Raw genomic sequence first — 18,342 nt, forward strand, 5'->3', positions numbered from 1 at the left:
GAAATTAAATCTGATCTGTGATGCGACTGTCGTTCGGCACGCTGCATTGAGCAGCCGCGTTCAGTTTTTAATTGTAGTGTCTGTTCTTTTACTGAACTAAATTAATTTTATTACTATAAAAAATCAAAACGACACTGGGAGTGTTGCGGCTTATCACCGTCAGCACCGTCTATCGCAGCAAGCCTAATGTCAGTTATTAATATATGTACTATACTGCATTCAACAGTGAAAAGTATTAATAAAATATTTCAAACTAATTAGTAAATGTCTATTTTACTCTATGTTTTGTGTGTGCTGTGTATGTTTATGCCAGTTTTTGTTAGCATGTTGCCAAACTAGCTAACACAAAATTGCACTAAAAGTTTCTCTTGTGAGAAGCACTGTTTGTATGTGTGTGTTTCAGATCAGGTTCACTCAGGACACTGCTTTATAAGGAGGCTACGCAAGTAATAGACAGCCCCTTGCAAGCTCTATAATTAGCAATAGCGGTTTATGCAATGATAACTCAGTGATGTTGACTAATGCTCTGTAGTGTTGACAAAAATCCAGAGAGAGAGAGAGAGAGAGAGCGAGTAATAGTTATTATAGTAACACACACAGATGGACAGACATACAGTATTACTTGTTGTTGAAATGAATCAGTAACTTGTGAGCACAGATGAAAATCCAAGGCTAAACATAATCAGAGATGCAGAAGCTAAAAGAGCAATAATCAATTGTATGAAAGCACAAACCACACAATATTATCAATTATCAACATGTATCCAGTGGGAAATCCAGGATGAAGGTATCCTAAGAGCATAAGTACATAAGCAAACCTCTTGTTCAATTATCAGAAGTGACACTGAAAATGATGATGGCAAACGATCACAGATAATCCCTCAGAAGAGAGCTTATTTATTACATTTGCTTTCAAGCAAACTGCCATCTTGCCGAAGGACATCACACGCAGGAATTCTGTAAAATCTCCGGGGCAAGTGCAGCACACTCTCTCCCAAGAAAACCTGTGTTATTGCATTCCAGAAAAATGCATACAAAATCCATTCATTTCTCCGAGCTTCAGTGGGGGCGAGGCATGGCTGTGGAAGCTTGGAGTTGCAAATTAAATTTATTAAAAGCAACGGAGCGTTGCTCCTGGAGCCAAACAAGGTTATCCAAACATGAGCAGGCCGGATCAGAGACTGTTTACTCTTACGCTTCTCGGACAGCTCAGCTATACATCCCACACATATCTGTGCTCAGATGGGAAACTTTTCGTTCTGACAACCTTTAGTGTACATACAAATGTTAGTAAACTGCTACATTCGTATTACATACTAAACACGAGTTATGTATTTTCCTTTACTCTTCCTTTTTATGGTCCTTTATCTTCATTTGCAGTTACAGTGGCCCCAAGAAGTGTTTAAGTTATACTTAAAAGGAATAGTTCACACAAAATAGTTCTTCTTCAGCTGAAGAGATTTTGTGATATGTAGCATTACATCACTTGTTCACCAGTGGATCCTCTGCAGTGAATGGGTGCCGTCAGAATGAGAGTCCACACAGCTGATGAAAACATCACAATAATCCACAAGTAATCCACACCACTCCAGTGCATCAGTTAATGTCTTGTGAGGCAAAAAGCTATTTGTTTGTAAGAAATACATCCATTGTAATAACACCGTAATATCATAATAACACTAACTCCATTCAGTTGTCTCATCTGAATCAGGAGAGAAATATGCACAGATCAAGCACCTTTTACAAGTGAAAACAGTCCAAAACAGATCTAAAGAAATGTGTTGTGGGTTTTGATGTGAGAGACAACAGGGGATGGACTTTGTCACTGGAGGAAGTGTTATTGTGGATTATGGACTTATATTTTGTCCAGAAGCGTTGGTTTAAAGTCAAAACCTCTTGATGGATTTGTTTCTTACAAACAAGCATTTTTCACTATACAAGTCATTAACTGATGGACTGGTGTGGTGTGGATTACTTGTGGATTATTGTGATGTTTTTATCAGCTGTTTGGACTCTCATTCTGACGGCACCCATTCACTGCAGATGATCCATTGGTGAACAAGTGATGTAATGCTACATTTCTTGAGGTGAGTACATTTTCATATAATTTTTGGGTGAGCTGTTTCTTTAAGTATGTATGAATGTGAACTTCACACATCTACTAAAAATCACCAGTTGATTAAAAGTTATTGCAAGAATGGCTCATAAAAGGTAAAGCAGTTCTGAGAAAAGCTCCTGCAGCATTTGATATATTATATCTAACGCAACATTCACAGACTTGTATTCTCTGCACAGAAGTTTGACAGACAGGAACATCTCGGCACACATGACACAGTGTGTTAAGTGGTTAAAGTGTGCCTGCATGCTCTCATCTGATTTCCAGTCAAGCAACACGCTGCAAAACATTCATGATCTTCTCAGGATCTGCCAGACGAACACAAACGACATTAACTCACAGTATAAAGTGTAATATTGTTTACATATAAAAATATAGAGCACTAACATAAAAAAACACTGATTTTAATCCAGCTATTATTATTATTATCATCATCATTTATTATCATTAATGCCGGACATTTGTCATTAATATATTCTCAGGCACTATAACATCCAACTGCATCGAACTAAAGCTGCAAATCTGCTCAACCTGGCACTGTTTAAGATGTTTTATGACCCTTAAGTTATGTAATGGGAATGTGTGCATGAGCCTGGATCAGGATTTTCTGCTGTTTGGAATATGTGCTGATGGCTTAGCCTTTCTCTCCATGAATAATCACTTCATTTCTTGGACCTCTTTGATAACAGGAGATACATGGACATTTGATGCAGTGTCTACTGTCTTTCAGAAGAACAGAGGTTTGCGCTTATTGCATGACACACTACTATTTAAAACTTTGGGGTCAGTAAGTTTGTGTGTGTGTGTGTGTGTGTGTGTGTGAAAGGAATTAATAATCTTATTCAGTGGGGATGCATTAAATAGATTAAATGTGATCGTAAAGACTTAAAAAATAATAAGATAAAAAAATACAGTATATTTCATATACTGTAAATGATAAAACTAATCAAATAATATAATAATAATACTAATACTAATAATAATAATAATAAAAAATGCAGCAACTTCTGTAAGAACATGAGATCATGACACTGAAGACTGTAGTAATGGTTGCTGAAAATTCAGCTTTACATCACAGGAATATATTATTATTATTATAGATTTTTTAGATTACAATTTTAAAATTGTAATAATATTTCAAAATATTTGAGTATTAAACTCAAATGATTAAAATATGAATAAAAAACGTAAATTATTAAAGTATGAATAATTTAACCTTCTTTGTAGGGATATGCCAAATAACAATTTTTTATAATCATCTCTAGATATATGTTTTGTTTTTTTGTTTTTTTACAGAAGAGAACAGTAGAGGTCTCAAGACACATTCTTAAAAGCTAAACTACTTTTGAACTGTTTTAAAGTTTGTACGTTGTCTTAAAACACAACATTGAACAAAAACGTCTATCTACATGTGTGCATAAATTTACATTAAAATAACCAGAGTAAACTGCTCTGCCTGATAATAGAGTAAATTACATATATTCAACAAATATATAGGCTAAATACCTGTAACCTTTTGTTGCGCAAAACTATCACAGTTCAAACCAAAACAGAAACTTGTGTTATGCATAAGCAACATTGCTCACAGCAGGTTATTTAAAGTCCCATACAAAATGTATTGTTGAATGTGTTGGAATGGTTAAAAAGGTGACGCTTTGATGGCTGCAGGGGTGCTGCTTTAAAGGAGCTGAATTTGGAGATGTGACTTCTCTCAGAGTTTACCATAAGCACACTGAAGCACACGCTCTCAGCAGGCTACCATCCCACCTTCCTCTCTGAATTCATTACCTTTAAAGTGCTGCTGCTGACAAAAATATTAAAGCTAAAACAAAAACCTGAATAAATAAACTACTCAACCTCCCTAATCGACGAGTTGACCATCCTGGCTCATGCCTAGCTCTTTGACAAGTAATATTTAGACTTCGACAGTAATATTCTCTTGCATCTTACATTTCACAAGATACTTTTTAATGCATGAAACACATATTTTTAGGTTACCTGGCAAGACATTTTTGACAGCGTATAAACTGAAGCAGCACTTGAATCACAATCTGTAAAGTAATTTTGTCAAGTGACATTTGTGCTTTCTAATTCCAATTCTAATTCTAATTCTTATTCTAATTCTAATTCTAATTCTAATTCTTATTCTAATTCTAATTCTAAATCTAATTCTAATTCTTATTCTAATTCTAATTCTAATTCCAATTCCATACATTGCATATGTTCTTGGCCATATTTTAGTATCACTGATCTACTATTATAGATTTTATTAATATTTTGAATCAGTTTTTATTTATTTTTATATTTACTAAAGTTTTAGTAATTTTGCTCTGTGTTTTTGTCAATTTTAGTAGTTATTCATTTTTTATGAAGTTTTAGTTATATTTATTTTAAATTTATTTTAAATAAATTACAATGACAAATGTTAGCTGAAATTAATTATCTATCTATCTATCTATCTATCTATCTGTCTGTCTGTCTGTCTGTCTGTCTGTCTGTCTATCATCTATCTGTCTATCTATCTATCTATCTGTCTATCTGTCTGTCTGTCTGTCTGTCTATCTGCTGGACGATTTTTTGGAATTTAGTTTACTATGATACAGAAGTTCTCATCAGAAAAAAAAATAATTCAGTGTCTTAAGTCGCTGGGGTATATTTGTAGCAATAGCCAAAAAAAAACATTGTATGGGTCAAAATTATAGATTTTACTTTTATGCCAAAAATCATTAGGATATTCAGTAAAGATCATGTTCCATGAAGATATTTTGTAAATTTCCTACTGTAAATATATCAAAACTTAATTTTTGATTAGTAATATGCATTGCTAAGAACTTAATTTGAACAACTTTAAAGGCGATTTTCTCAGTATCATAATTTTTTTTTTTGCACCCTCAGATTCCAGATTTTCAAATAGTTGTAACTCGGCCAAATATTGTATCCTAACAAACCATACATCAATGGAAAGCTTATTTGAAAAATTGACACTTAATACTGGTTTTGTGGTCCAGGGTCACATATGTTATTTTGATTCTTCTCTATTAGCTAGTAATTATTCTTTATGACATCACTAGGATTCTTCAGTGGATTTGTCATAGAGACTGAAGCAAAACACCTCCTCATTCATGAGACACATGTGAGTCAACATCAGCGCAGCTCAAGTGTGAGGGACTACAGCGGTTCCTCTGAGCAATCCCACCACGCACTTCAGCAGACAGATGTACTCTGGGTTGCCCTGGCAACATGTTCTGCCTCTGCCCTCACTGACAGAATACAGGAGTCAGTTGACTGCACTTCACTTACACTAATAACTGTGGTGGTGGCATGTCTTAACATTACAAAAAAGAGACATTTTGAGGAGCTTAATGGGTAAGGCTTGCTATGAAGCGTGTATATAAAATGCATCATAGATATATACATGCATTCACAATACATCCTTACAGATTCAACCTTAAAATGTAATGCATTAAAACTCAAGATCAATACCAAATTGTATTGTTTGTTTTGCATTTATGGTGTCGTCTTCCTATATTTTGTCTTATTATGTACTGCTAAAGAAATAAATAAGCTAAACCATAAAAAAAGTTATGTTAACATGTTTTATAAAGTATTATACTCCTTAAAGTCATGAGTATGAATATGAATTATGTATTTGTAATATTTATGTAACTGGGTACAGCTATTTATAGAAAATGTAATAGATTAAATTAGATTTTTAGAATGTACATAATGAATATTTTAAGAATGCATCATAGCACTTTTCATTAATTAATGTATAAAACACGCACTCGAGTGTGAAGAACTATTATGAATGACACATTTATACATCATAACGACGTTCTAGACTAATAATAAAAATGTCATACTAACCAAAACGTAAACAATTTTTTTTTTTAAAAGCTATTAAGACTCATAATGAGTATCCAACAATAAACATAGTGAGGGTTTCACTGCCGTTACATTTAAAATAATGTGAAACATGACAGGTTTATTTTCACTGCCTTCAGCCTGTATGAACATATTTTTAAAGGTACATTCTGGAACAATAGGACCATTAGTCTTAATGTAATGGGGCTTCTCTATTAAAACAAACCCTTCTCATGACAGCGAAGTGCCATTGTGTGTAAAACGGCGCTGAGTAGGTGACCAGACGTAATTAGCGTGCTAGAGAGAAAGAGAGCCAATCTAACTCACCCGCAGAATTTCCTCCACACAGCTGGAGTCGTTGGACAGGCTGACCTGTGGAGAAATGGATAAGAAATCTCTCATTAAAAAAGGCTACAATGAACACGTGAAAGAAGAGAGAGAGAGAGAGAGACAAGCTGTAACGAAAGCAACCAAAAAAACAAGGTTGTAAATTATTCACTTTTGTGGAAACTTGTAATTAAAGGTTATTGACAATTTTCAGAAAAGCCTAGTGAGCTGCCTTTCTGTCTACATGGACTTCTAGCGAAGGCAGCGTTGTAAATAAAATAGAAGCTCCTGAGTTCCTGATTGGATCAGGATCAGGAAATTCTGTCATTAATTACTCACCCTCATGTCGTTCAAAATCCGTAAGTCCCCCGTTCATCTTCGGAACACAAATTAAGATATTTTTGATGGAATCTGAGAGCTCTCTGACCCTCCCATAGACAGCAATGTAATTACCACGATCAAGGTGCAGAAACGTAGCAAGGAGATCGGTAAAATAATCCATGTGACATCAGGGGTTCAACCGTAATTTTACGAAGCTACGAGAATACTTTTTGTACGCAAAGAAAACAAAAATAACGACTTTATTCAACAATTCGTCTCCTCTGCGTCACCCTGGTGCCATTTTGGAGAGTATCCACTGAAGGTAAACAGCGTATGCTATTCTGTGTCAGCTGCGTCACGCAGATACATTGTTTTCATTCAAATCAAAGCGTAAACAACGTAGACATCGTATTCGCATGACGCAGCTGACACAGAATAGCATACGCTGTTTACCTTCAGTGGATACTCTCCAAAATGGCGCTACAGGGTGACGCGGAGGAGACGAATGATTGAATAAAGTCGTTATTTTTGTTTTCTTTGCGTCTCTCAGATTCCATCAAAAATATCTTAATTTGTGTTCTGAAGAAGAACGGAGGTCTTACGGATTTTGAACGACATGAGGGTGAGTAATTAATGACAGAATTTTTGGGTGAATTAACCCTTTAATGTGTTCTTTCTCGTATGCCACAATGTTCAGATCTGACAGAGAACAGCAAAAGTGTTACTTTTTGCCCCTTTTCAGAAAATAAAAGCATTTCAAAATAAAGGTCCTTTTTTTTTGTGATCTTTCCCATTCACTCTGAATGGCCAGTCATTTTTGGCCCGAGAACACCACAAGTGTGACTTTGTGCCATTTTGTACAAAATAAAAGCCTTTCAAAACAAACTCCCTGATTAAACATTAAAGTACACTAGTGTGATAAACAGTGCACATTTTCTCCACATTTGATTTAATATTGTGAAAATTATTCATAAATAATCCTTTTTTCACTCAAAAAATGAGGTGCCTACTTTCAGATAAATGAGGCCTACGAGTAATCAGATGTAAATATAAATACAAAACCAGTCCTAAATGAAAGAAAAGAAGTTGACAAAAAGATTGAATCCAATATATGGTAATAATATACCATAATGAGTGATTTATAAGCAATTTTTTGAGGCCGGGTCATTCTTGACCGGGAACACCACAAGTGTGACTTTGTGCCATTTTGTACAAAATAAAAGCCGTTCAAAACAAACTCCCCGATTAACCATTAAAGTACACTAGTGCGATAAACAGTGCAAATTTTCATCAGTTTTATTTAATATTGTGAAAATTATTCATAAATAATGCTTTTTTCACTCAAAAAATTAGGTGCCTACTCTCAGATAAACGAGGCCTACGATTAATCAGAAGAAAATATAAATACAAAACCAGTCCTAAATAAAATAAAAGTAGTTGACAAAAAGATTGAATCCAATATTTGGTGAAAATATACCATAATGAGTGATTTATAAGCAATTTTTTAATGCCAGGTCATTTTTGGCCTGGAACATTACAAGTATTATAGGGTTTTGAACACAACACAAGGGTTAATATATTTTTGGATTTAATTAATGCATTTAATAAAAACTATTTAAATTTTAAATTAAATTAAATTAAATTAAATTAAAACAAATAATTAAAAATGGGCAATTTTCTTGAGTAGGGTCCAATATCCTGAGGGAACAATTTCACAAAACTAAAGCAACAGTAAAATTACAAGAAACTCTTTACAGCATAAAATCTAATTGAAATCCATTGTTGTAAAAATGACAGAATAATCTATCTATCTATCTATCTATCTATCTATCTATCTATCTATCTATCTATCTATCTATCTATCTATCTATCTATCTATCTATCTATCTATCTATCTATCTATCTATCTATCTATCTATCTATCTATCTATCTATCTATCTATCAAATCATTTTATTTAAAATGGGCAAGAGGAAATAAAGTGGCTAAAATATGTCATTAGTGCATCATAATACAAATGTGGGGTCCATAAGCTGGCACAATGGAAGTGATCCGGTTCAGTCTGGGACAGGCAAGGTGTTTTTCCAAAATGAGGTTAGAAGGAAGCAGCTCTCCAAGTAGGCAGCTCACTAGGTTTTGGAACAGAGCGAAATGCCAGAGCTGAAATTCTCAAACGGAAGTCCCACAGCACACCTTTGAAGACTGATTAGTTGTGAGCTGACATCATATTTGAGTGTCTCAGAAGAGGAGGCTCTTGGATAATGGAGGCTCACGGTTCTCACACCAACGCTTCTCAAACGCAGGCTGGGAATTGGATAATCACCAGCTTGCATCTGAGCATCATAAGGCATGGAAATGTCAGCGAGTAAGCATGTAACCACAATGATTCTCCGACACTTAACAGACAGAAGATGAGAATACTAATTAAGTGCTAGCAAGGCCCCTGTTGACTAATAGTGTGCAACTGGCACAACATAAGAGACCAAAATAATTATTATAATTGCAAATTCATTGCACAATAAATCATATATTTTCCCTAGAATTAACTAGTTCATCTTCTAGAGATGAATCTTTCTTATTTTTTTTTGCTCTAAGCACTTCCAAATCTCTACTGAGTGCAGAGGTTTACATATTCATGTCCAGACAATAATCTGAATAACAGCTGCTTTACATTCTCTCACACTGGCCAGAAATGTCATAAACACACAGGCACAAATGAGCGCTGTCCCTGTTTTATATACAGTAACAAGGGTAATCAGAGTTAAATTCAGATATCTGTGACATTAAACCGATGTGTTATTAGTGTAGCTAGCTATAAACATGTCAACAGTTTAATAACTTTAACTAACTTTCTCATCAAGAACCTCAACAAACTATTGCTTCACAATGATAGTTGTTGACATGAAAGAGAAAACCGACAGAAATATCAAATATTCACTGAATATTTTTATGATGAATTTGTTTCTGACATGCAATTAAGCAACATCATGAATATCAATAATAACTTTAAAATATGCTTTTGTGTTTTGTCATTAGTAAAATATATCCATTCATTTCCCAAACCACTTATCCTCTGTATGGTTGTGGGCATTTATAACAAAAAAAAAAAAAAAAAAAAAAGAGATATTATTTATTAAAATGTATTAATACTAATGGTAAATAAATAAGAATGTATTAGAATTGTTGTTACATTAATTTTTTTTTGCTCAAGACACATTTCTTATTAACAATGTTGGAAACAGTTGTGCTGCTTAATATTTTTGTGGAAACTGTGATACATTACCATTTAAAAGTTTGGGGTAAAATAAATTCAACAAAAATAATTAGGAATATTGAAGAGCAAAACATCATATTAGAGTGATTTCTGAAGGAGCATGTGACACTGAAGACTGGAGTAATGATGCTGAAAATTCAGCTTTGCATCACAGGAATAAATTACAATTTATATATATTCAAATAGAAAACAGCTATTTTAAATTGTAATAATATTTCACAATATTACTGTTTTTACTGTGTTTTTGATTAAATAAATGCAGCCTTAGAAAGCATAAGATACTTCTTTTAAAAACATTAAAAAAACGTAATTATTACAAACTATTGACTGGTAATATATATATATATATATATATACTTTTTTTTTATAGATATTTTTTATGTCCGGCCTACAATATATTTAAGGACTTTGTGGATTTCAAGACTCAAGGCACATAATATCCTGTTCCCATAAAAACAGAATGTTGGAGCTCAGCCGCTCTAATCAGATGTTGCTCTGCCATTGTCCTGCTCTGCTCTGATATTAAGAGAGTGGCGTAGAGAGCCCATTCCTCTGACACGGGAGTTCATTTCTCCATTACCTGTGGTGAACCCCATTTCCATTCCAGTCGTGACACTAAAAGCTGCTTTGTGGTACGCTCTGAATGCAAAGCTCGCTCTTATTGCCTCTGGCCTGACAGAAAAGTGCATTAATATGTAGTAACTTATGCTTTTTAATGATTCCATATTTTTACCTGAAATATCTTTGTACACATGGCATTATAAAATGCTACTGCTATGAAGTGAATAATATTCATAATGTAATGAATAAAGAAATGGACACATTTTTGGTTGATCTTTTCTATTAATCTCAGTGGTCCTATATAATGGACACTGACTATTTTTATCATTATTTTCTTATACGTGTATGCAGCAACTGACATTTTTAATTACTAAATTTGGTTAATTTGTAAAGTTTTCCATCTCAAGACTGAGGAGGATACATGTTAGATGCATATGAAAGTACAATATGGTTTGTCTGAATAAATTCAAATGTGAAAATTGGATGCAGCTACATCTCTTTCAAACCCATGTTTTTAAAGTGACTCTCGTGCATACGGAACAAAGAAAAGTGTGAAGAAGAAAAAAACAAACAAAAAAAAACAGTGATCTACTCAGCGTTGCCAGCTTTAATCACAGTGAATCACTCCAGTGTGTCTTTTTTTCCGGGACAAATTTAGAATGATGTATTTCTGTCTCCCTACAGGAAAAAAAAAAAACTTTTTAATTGGCAGGTACAGAGATCACTGGAAGTGTCACTAATTTCTGCAAATTTATTTTTTCGGCTCGGCTGTGGAGAACGGAGGAGGTGTCAGTCACATCGTTCTGCACGACTGCAGAAACTTTTCAGTGAGAGAGCAGACCTATTCCTTTGAATTATCGGAGGATCCGCGGGAATAACACAGTGACAATTACTGGGTCAGGAGCACATTTTTTCTCTGAAATAGCTGTTCAGAGAGCGTCTGTGCATCAGCAACAGATAAGATGTATTAGTCTTTTTCTTAAAGGGGGAAGGGGGAAAAAAGAGCCCGGTATTGACGTGGGGAACTGCTCTGGAGCAGTCTGCCGAGCTGAAATAGCATTTAAGATGTGGAAGAGTGGCTCTGGGAGTAAATAGGCAGATTTGAAAAGCAAAATGAGAGAGGCTGAAAGACAGGCAGAGTCCATCTAAACGCCTGAGAGTGGATTGAGAAACAAACAAGGAAAGGCAGATGATGGATGACATGGAAAAGGCACACAGAGCTGATAGTGGTGGCATGCGCATTGCCATGAATAAACTCACATCTTGATATGGACGAGTGGGCAGATGAGAAGAGAGAAGAAGTTAAAATCTTTCCATAATGTGTCATGAGAAGAAGCGACAGAAAAAATCTCTGAGAAACAAGTCAATTTGGGTGCACATGTCTATGCAGGATAGCACAGATTGGGTGACACCAAATGGAGATGTGCCAAATGAAAAAGCAATGGCCGGTGTCCAATATGCAAATCCAAAAGACCATAGGGCAGCCAGGAAAAGAGCTCCAGAGACATGCAGAATGGAATATTAAACCCAAAACAATCATGAGAATCCGACCTTGCTCTGAAAGCACACACAGTCTCAAAGGCTACCTTCACACAGTCAATGAACCAGTTTAATCCAGTAATACATAAATAAATAAACACACACATGTGCACAAACCCACCCACCCACACACACACACACACACACACACACACACATTACTGAGCCAGAATCATTCATTGGAATCAGAAGTAGAATCATTCCATAACCATGACATAAAACACAAAACAAAACAAAAGACAAGACAAAACAAATTGCAAAACAAACAAATAAACAAAAAACAAAACAAAAACACAAAGCAAACAAACCAAGAAGACAAAATACACAAAAAACACAGCACAAGACTAGACAAGAGAAGACAAGATAAAAACACAAAACGAAAAACACAACACACCACAAGACAAGACAAAACAATAACACAAAACAAAAGAAGTCAAGACAAAACAAAACAAAAAACACAAAACATGAAAACAAAACAAAACACAAGACAAGAACAAAAAACACACAAGACAAGACAAACACAAAAAAAAAACAAGACAAGAGACGACAAGATAAAAACAGAAAACAAAAAACAAAAAACACAAAACAAAACAAAACAAAACAAAACAAAACAAAACAAAACAAAACAAAACAAAACAAAACAAAACAAAACAAAACAAAACAAAACAAAACAAAACAAAACAAAACAGTTTTTGAGTCCAGTTGAGTTAATCCATTAAATCTTGATTAAGAGATTTTTTTAACTGACATTAGAGAATTTGGTTATGGAATTTGGATGTCTTGTTTATAACCAAACTGTTTGTGAACACAACCACATTTAGCTCTATAAAACAGGACAGACAACCGTATTCTGCTGCTGTGTGAATGTAGCAAAAGAATGCGACTGCAAGGGAGCATCAGGCAAAAAAATAAAAATACATAAAACACGAAGGGAGTATAATTGTGAGGCGGGTTTGTTTGCCACGCAAATGGAGATGTGTGTCTCTAGAAGCCTGTCAGAGCGTCTTTTGATCTGTCATGTGTAATAGAGTCTTTAAGCTGAGAAGACAGACAGCGAGAGAGAAAAAGAAAGCAGGTTCACTCTCTCTGGCTTCTTGCCCTCGCTCCAACCTGTCCAATCATACATGATTTAGTGTGACCAGACCAAATTTAGTTGTTAAGGAGGCACCTTCACACAGGGTAGGCCATGAAGGGTAGCCTCTAGATGTGTTGACAAAACCAGTTCTACACTTGGATAATGTAATGCAATCTCTTTCAAGTTTCTTCAAGGGCCCCTACTGTTAGAAGACACAGCCTCGAGAAACCCATTCAATATTTAACACGTCTCTCGACAGCATTTCCCTTTTGTAGACACCTTAACATCTGCTATTCAGCACTACTATATGCACTGTATTAAATAGCAAGCTACAAGGTGTGACATTCAATAACACCAATGTTTGAATGACTGAATATAAACATTCATCCCTTGGATTGAAATTCTTCAACATACGACTCGCAGATGCAGGACTGACACTGCTGAATACTATGAGATGTACATTTTGGTCATGTCGACTGATAAGTCAGCCGAGAACTTGAGGTGGGACTGGGGGTGATGCAACGACATTATGCTGTTTTTTGTTTGTTTTATTTATTGGTATGACTCAGAATCAATTATAAAAGAAATAAATAAATAATAAAAAAAAAATAAAAAATAAATAAATAAAATACATTTAAAGTGCAATTCATATAGTGACTTTAATAAACATCATCTATAATGAACATGTTACTAAAAATTAAGTTTTTGATTAATTAAAGTTCATTATCATTCATTGTTTTTGGAAGATTATTTTACATGTGAGTGTGATACAACTGCCCTGAAATAAAAATTAAGAAAAAAAATACAGTGGTTTGACAGTATTTAATTATTATTTCTTAGAAAAAAATAATAAAAATGAAACTGTTTCACTACTTATTAATAACTGGAAAACTTTTATTTATTTAATATTTATTTATTTATTATAATAATTAATATTTTTTTTACTTTTAACAAAATCAAAAATCAAAGTCATGTAGTATTACCAACAAAGGTCAACCAACATGTAGTTGGAAATCAATCAATCAATCAATCAATCAATCAATCAATCAATCAAAAAAAACTGATATTATATTATAGGTTTAATCATAATCTCTGAAGACTCCCATGACCATTCATTCATTCATGCATTCATTCATTCATAAAGATCAAGATGTATACACTCACATGGAGCCTTTAATTTTAATTTAGTGATTTAGTTAGATGGATGTCACAGTAAACAATCACAAAATATAATAATAATAATAATAATAATAATAATAATAAAAATAATAACAAAGATAAATAAATACTTGTAAATGTAATTAAGCACATGTATCCATGCCTCCTGAATATAGCCTCTGATTTAATAATAATAATAATAATAATAATAATAATAATAATAATTAGTTAACGTTAAGCTATATAACAAAAATATTCAAATCCCATGTCATCTTTAAATCAAAAGAGCACTTGCAAGGCAACAAATGCCTTGCAAAAAATAAAATAAAAAATAATGTCCATGAGCAAATCCTTTGAGAGTCATGTCAATGAATGAAGTCTTAAAAGGCACGCCTCTGCTTCCTGCTGCATTCAGTACTGTCAACTCTAATAGATGTTCCTGGTATTCCAATTATTGAAGTGTTTTTTTAAATTCCTTTTTACTTCAATAAAATTAAAAGAGAAATGCAAAGATCATCCTGGTGCCGACTGACTCAATAATGTGCTTGTTCCAGCAATTTTCATGGCTTTTGCCAAATATGCTTTTCACAGCAGTTCCATTATCAGGCAGTTTATTAAATTCAATCTTCATAATTGACTATTTGTTAATTTCTTTGTCGACATTCCTGTCCACTCATCAATGCCTGGCTGGAAGACATGTGTCTGTTTTCAATATTGCATATTCTGAGGGCTGGTTTCCCACATCTAACCTGTTTCCCACACCTCTTTTACGATTTAACTCAAGGTGGATTGTTAAGTCACAACCGATTCATAGTAAACACACTTCTAACCCACCTCTAAACTCTAACATCACTCTCATTTCACAAGTTTGTCTTCCGTTGAGCAACTGCCAAGAGAGCGGCAAGCCACGACATACAACTTCTGCTGAATATGAGTGACATGAGGACATTCCGTCAAACATGTCACAATCTCTTCTCAGATTCAAGAGAAGTCTACTTGATTTTTAGATTTTATTAAGATAAATAAGTAGTGCTTGCTTGCGCAAAACTCACTGCTAGAATGATTCAGTGTTGTGAGTAGTTGCTAGTCCATAGCTATGAAGTTATAAAGTTGTTTAACTGTTTTTTTTAGCACACAGTATTGCAAGGGTGCTCTGGGTGCTATAGTATTGCTCTTCTTCACAAGTGCAATGCTGTACCAGGTGAGCTACCGAGCAATTTTACTATGCCAGAAAAGCCATACATATAGAGCTGGTTATGTGATGCAAACAGGGGCATTGCAAGGTCCTTTTTAGGAAACTTTCAGCCCTTTATAAAACAGTTTAGTAAACAAAAATATTGATATTGTGGGCTACATTTTAAACACAATATTGTATTATTTTTGCTCTGTTTTGCCAATGAAAACAGCTCTCAGAGCATCACCGTGGTGTTTTGTTACTAATAGAAACACATATTTCTATATTCCAAATGTTTGTTTTTAAATAACATCTCTTTTAAAATCAATTCTAACACTTTAGGGAGCAATTCTCACTATTAACTAGTTGCAAGCAGTGCAAAAATGGACTTTGTTGATACTGAATTCGCTTGATTGGTAATAGCCTATAGTGTTAAAATATTCTATTGTTGAGCCTATGTTGAAAATGCTGTTTGCTAAGTGTGAGGACGCTTTTCTAAAATTACATAATTAGATCTTATATTGTCATTGTACTAAAACAAAGCAAGTTACTGAACTATTATCTGGAACATATTCAATTTGTTTCAAGCTGACAGTGTTTCTTTTTCTACCTACTAAAAGATGGCTAGATGTACAAAATATAAACTTTAGAAAAATAATGTTTTTTTTTTTTCCACAAAACTAAATGCAGATTTGGCATAATTTCCTGCTGCTAAAACTTGGCTGTCCAAAGAATATAATAATTATGATTAATCTCTTGTTATCAGTCTTTAGAAAATAGAAAGAGACAGTAAATATATCATATAAATGTGTAAAATAACCTTAAACATATTTAATATTATAAGTTTTAACAAATTTTAACGTTAACTCTGACAGTCCAAAAAAATATATTTTGATGTTTCTTTCTAAATTTAATTTAGACCCGCTTGAGGCACTTTGGCGGTCCCTGAAACCCAGTTTGAAAACCCTTAGCTTAGAAACCCAAAAGCTTTATCAAAACACCGGATTTGAAGTTTAATTCACATCTGTATCATAAATGTTGAGAGACAAGTTACATGCTGAAGTTCAATATCTGAAATCAATAGTGCTGCTAGTCTTAGAAAACTCTACTAAGACACATGAAACAAAAAAACAAAAACAAAAACTTTGGTCATCTACAGTAAGAGCACTGTCTAATAATAATAAAAAAAAAAACGCCTTGCTATACATGTGAAAGCTATTTCTGATCCAAGAAAGCCTAGAACACTGGCATCCGATTTGTTTTTTTTTTCCTCTGCTCAAGAAAGCTTTCAGAGCACATCCATAACCTTGCAGATCTGTTGCTCTGGGCTGTTTTGTGGTCTTTGAGTGAACTCACTGTGGCGTTCTGAATGCATGTATGTGTGTGTGCGTCTCTGCCTCCGCTGCTCACTTCAGCAGGCCTGACTGGATCTTGTGCACTGGGAAGTTGCCGGTGCGGCGGCAGTCGGGATGTTAACGTGTGTTGACAGTTTGGCATCATTCCACTGAGCATCGTACAATCCCCTGCCACCAGTGCTTAGCCTGACACTAGCCATGAGGCTAAACATCAGCTCAGAACCCCGGGAAGGTGTGTGTGCACCGCTGCTGGCCTCAGGGACTGCGCTCTCCGCCGTGACCCTTGGGACCCGTCACCATAACGCTGGAACGGCTGCCAGAGCCACGATAGGTTAGCAGATTACATATTATCAGAGTACTATGTGCACTGAGATGATAACAATAGCATGCTATTTGATGAATCATCTCGTAAGAGCTGCTATCAAGATGAACTTGATGCCGTTAAATCTGACACAGTTCAATTACACAAAACAATCCTTTGGAGATGTTACGAAAAAGAGCTACTGAAAATAAATCTACTGCTCCGTAGAGTGAATCCTGATCGGGAGAAACATTTTTAGAATAATGTATGCTGACTCGGGGATTCACACTCACATCTCCAGACAAAGATTGGGGAAAATTCTGAATTTAAGAATTGATTCAACAGTCAAACAACAGAGGAATTGAATTTGTTCAACACAACAACAAAATGGGCAATGTGCTAAAAAAATTAATAAAATAAAATAAAATAAAATAAAATAATACTTTATTACTTTTGCAATACAATAATACTTTATTACTTTTGCAATACCACACTTGAATCTGTGCTGGCATACTAAATATTAGCAAGAAATCACAGCCATGCTAATATTTGCTCTTGTACTAAATAAATATTTAATAAAATATGGGTGGCATTACAAACACTTTGTATTAATAATCTAATGATTATTATTATTGCGAATTAATGTATTTATTATGAATTTATTGTGATTGTTATGATTATTTAGGATATCCTTTAGGATGTAATATGATTAATAATGTAATTTAATAATAATAATAATAATAATAATAATATTATTATTATTATTATTAATAATAATAATAATAATAATAATAATAATAATAATAATAATAATAATAATAATAATAATAATAATAATAATAATAATAATATTATTATTATTATTATTATTATTATTATTATTATAAAAATCTAGGTTTAGATGGTCTATAAAATAGATACAATTTTATATAGGTGTTATTTCAAACACTTTTTATTAATAACCTAATGATGAAGATGATGATGATGATTATTGTAGATATTATTTAGCATCTAACAGCATTAATAATGTAATGTTTCTAGAAATAATCCATATCCTGAGTCAATAATAATAATAATAATAATAATAATAATGATGATTCTAATAATAATAATAATAATAATAATAATAATAATAATAATAATAATAATAATAATAATAATAATAATAATAATAATAATAATAATAATAATAATAATAATAATAATAATAATAATAATAATAATAATAATAATAATAATAATAATAATAATAATAATAATAATAATAATAATAATAAT

General features: G+C 33.5%; 1 protein-coding gene across 1 annotated transcript in view; it reads right to left on the reverse strand.

Moving 5' to 3' along the window:
• The window catches only part of LOC107665257 (AF4/FMR2 family member 2-like), a 232,997-nt gene that overhangs the window by 94,799 nt on the left and 119,856 nt on the right, over positions 1-18,342 (reverse strand). Inside the window, exon 5 of the mRNA XM_016456063.1 lies at positions 6,308-6,352. Within this exon, the coding sequence (XP_016311549.1) occupies positions 6,308-6,352 (45 nt within the window). The remainder of the gene's footprint in view (positions 1-6,307; positions 6,353-18,342) is intronic.

Source organism: Sinocyclocheilus anshuiensis, unplaced genomic scaffold (genome assembly GCF_001515605.1).
Source record: "Sinocyclocheilus anshuiensis isolate Anshui unplaced genomic scaffold, SAMN03320099.WGS_v1.1 scaffold483, whole genome shotgun sequence".
NCBI classification, from domain to species: domain Eukaryota; kingdom Metazoa; phylum Chordata; class Actinopteri; order Cypriniformes; family Cyprinidae; genus Sinocyclocheilus; species Sinocyclocheilus anshuiensis.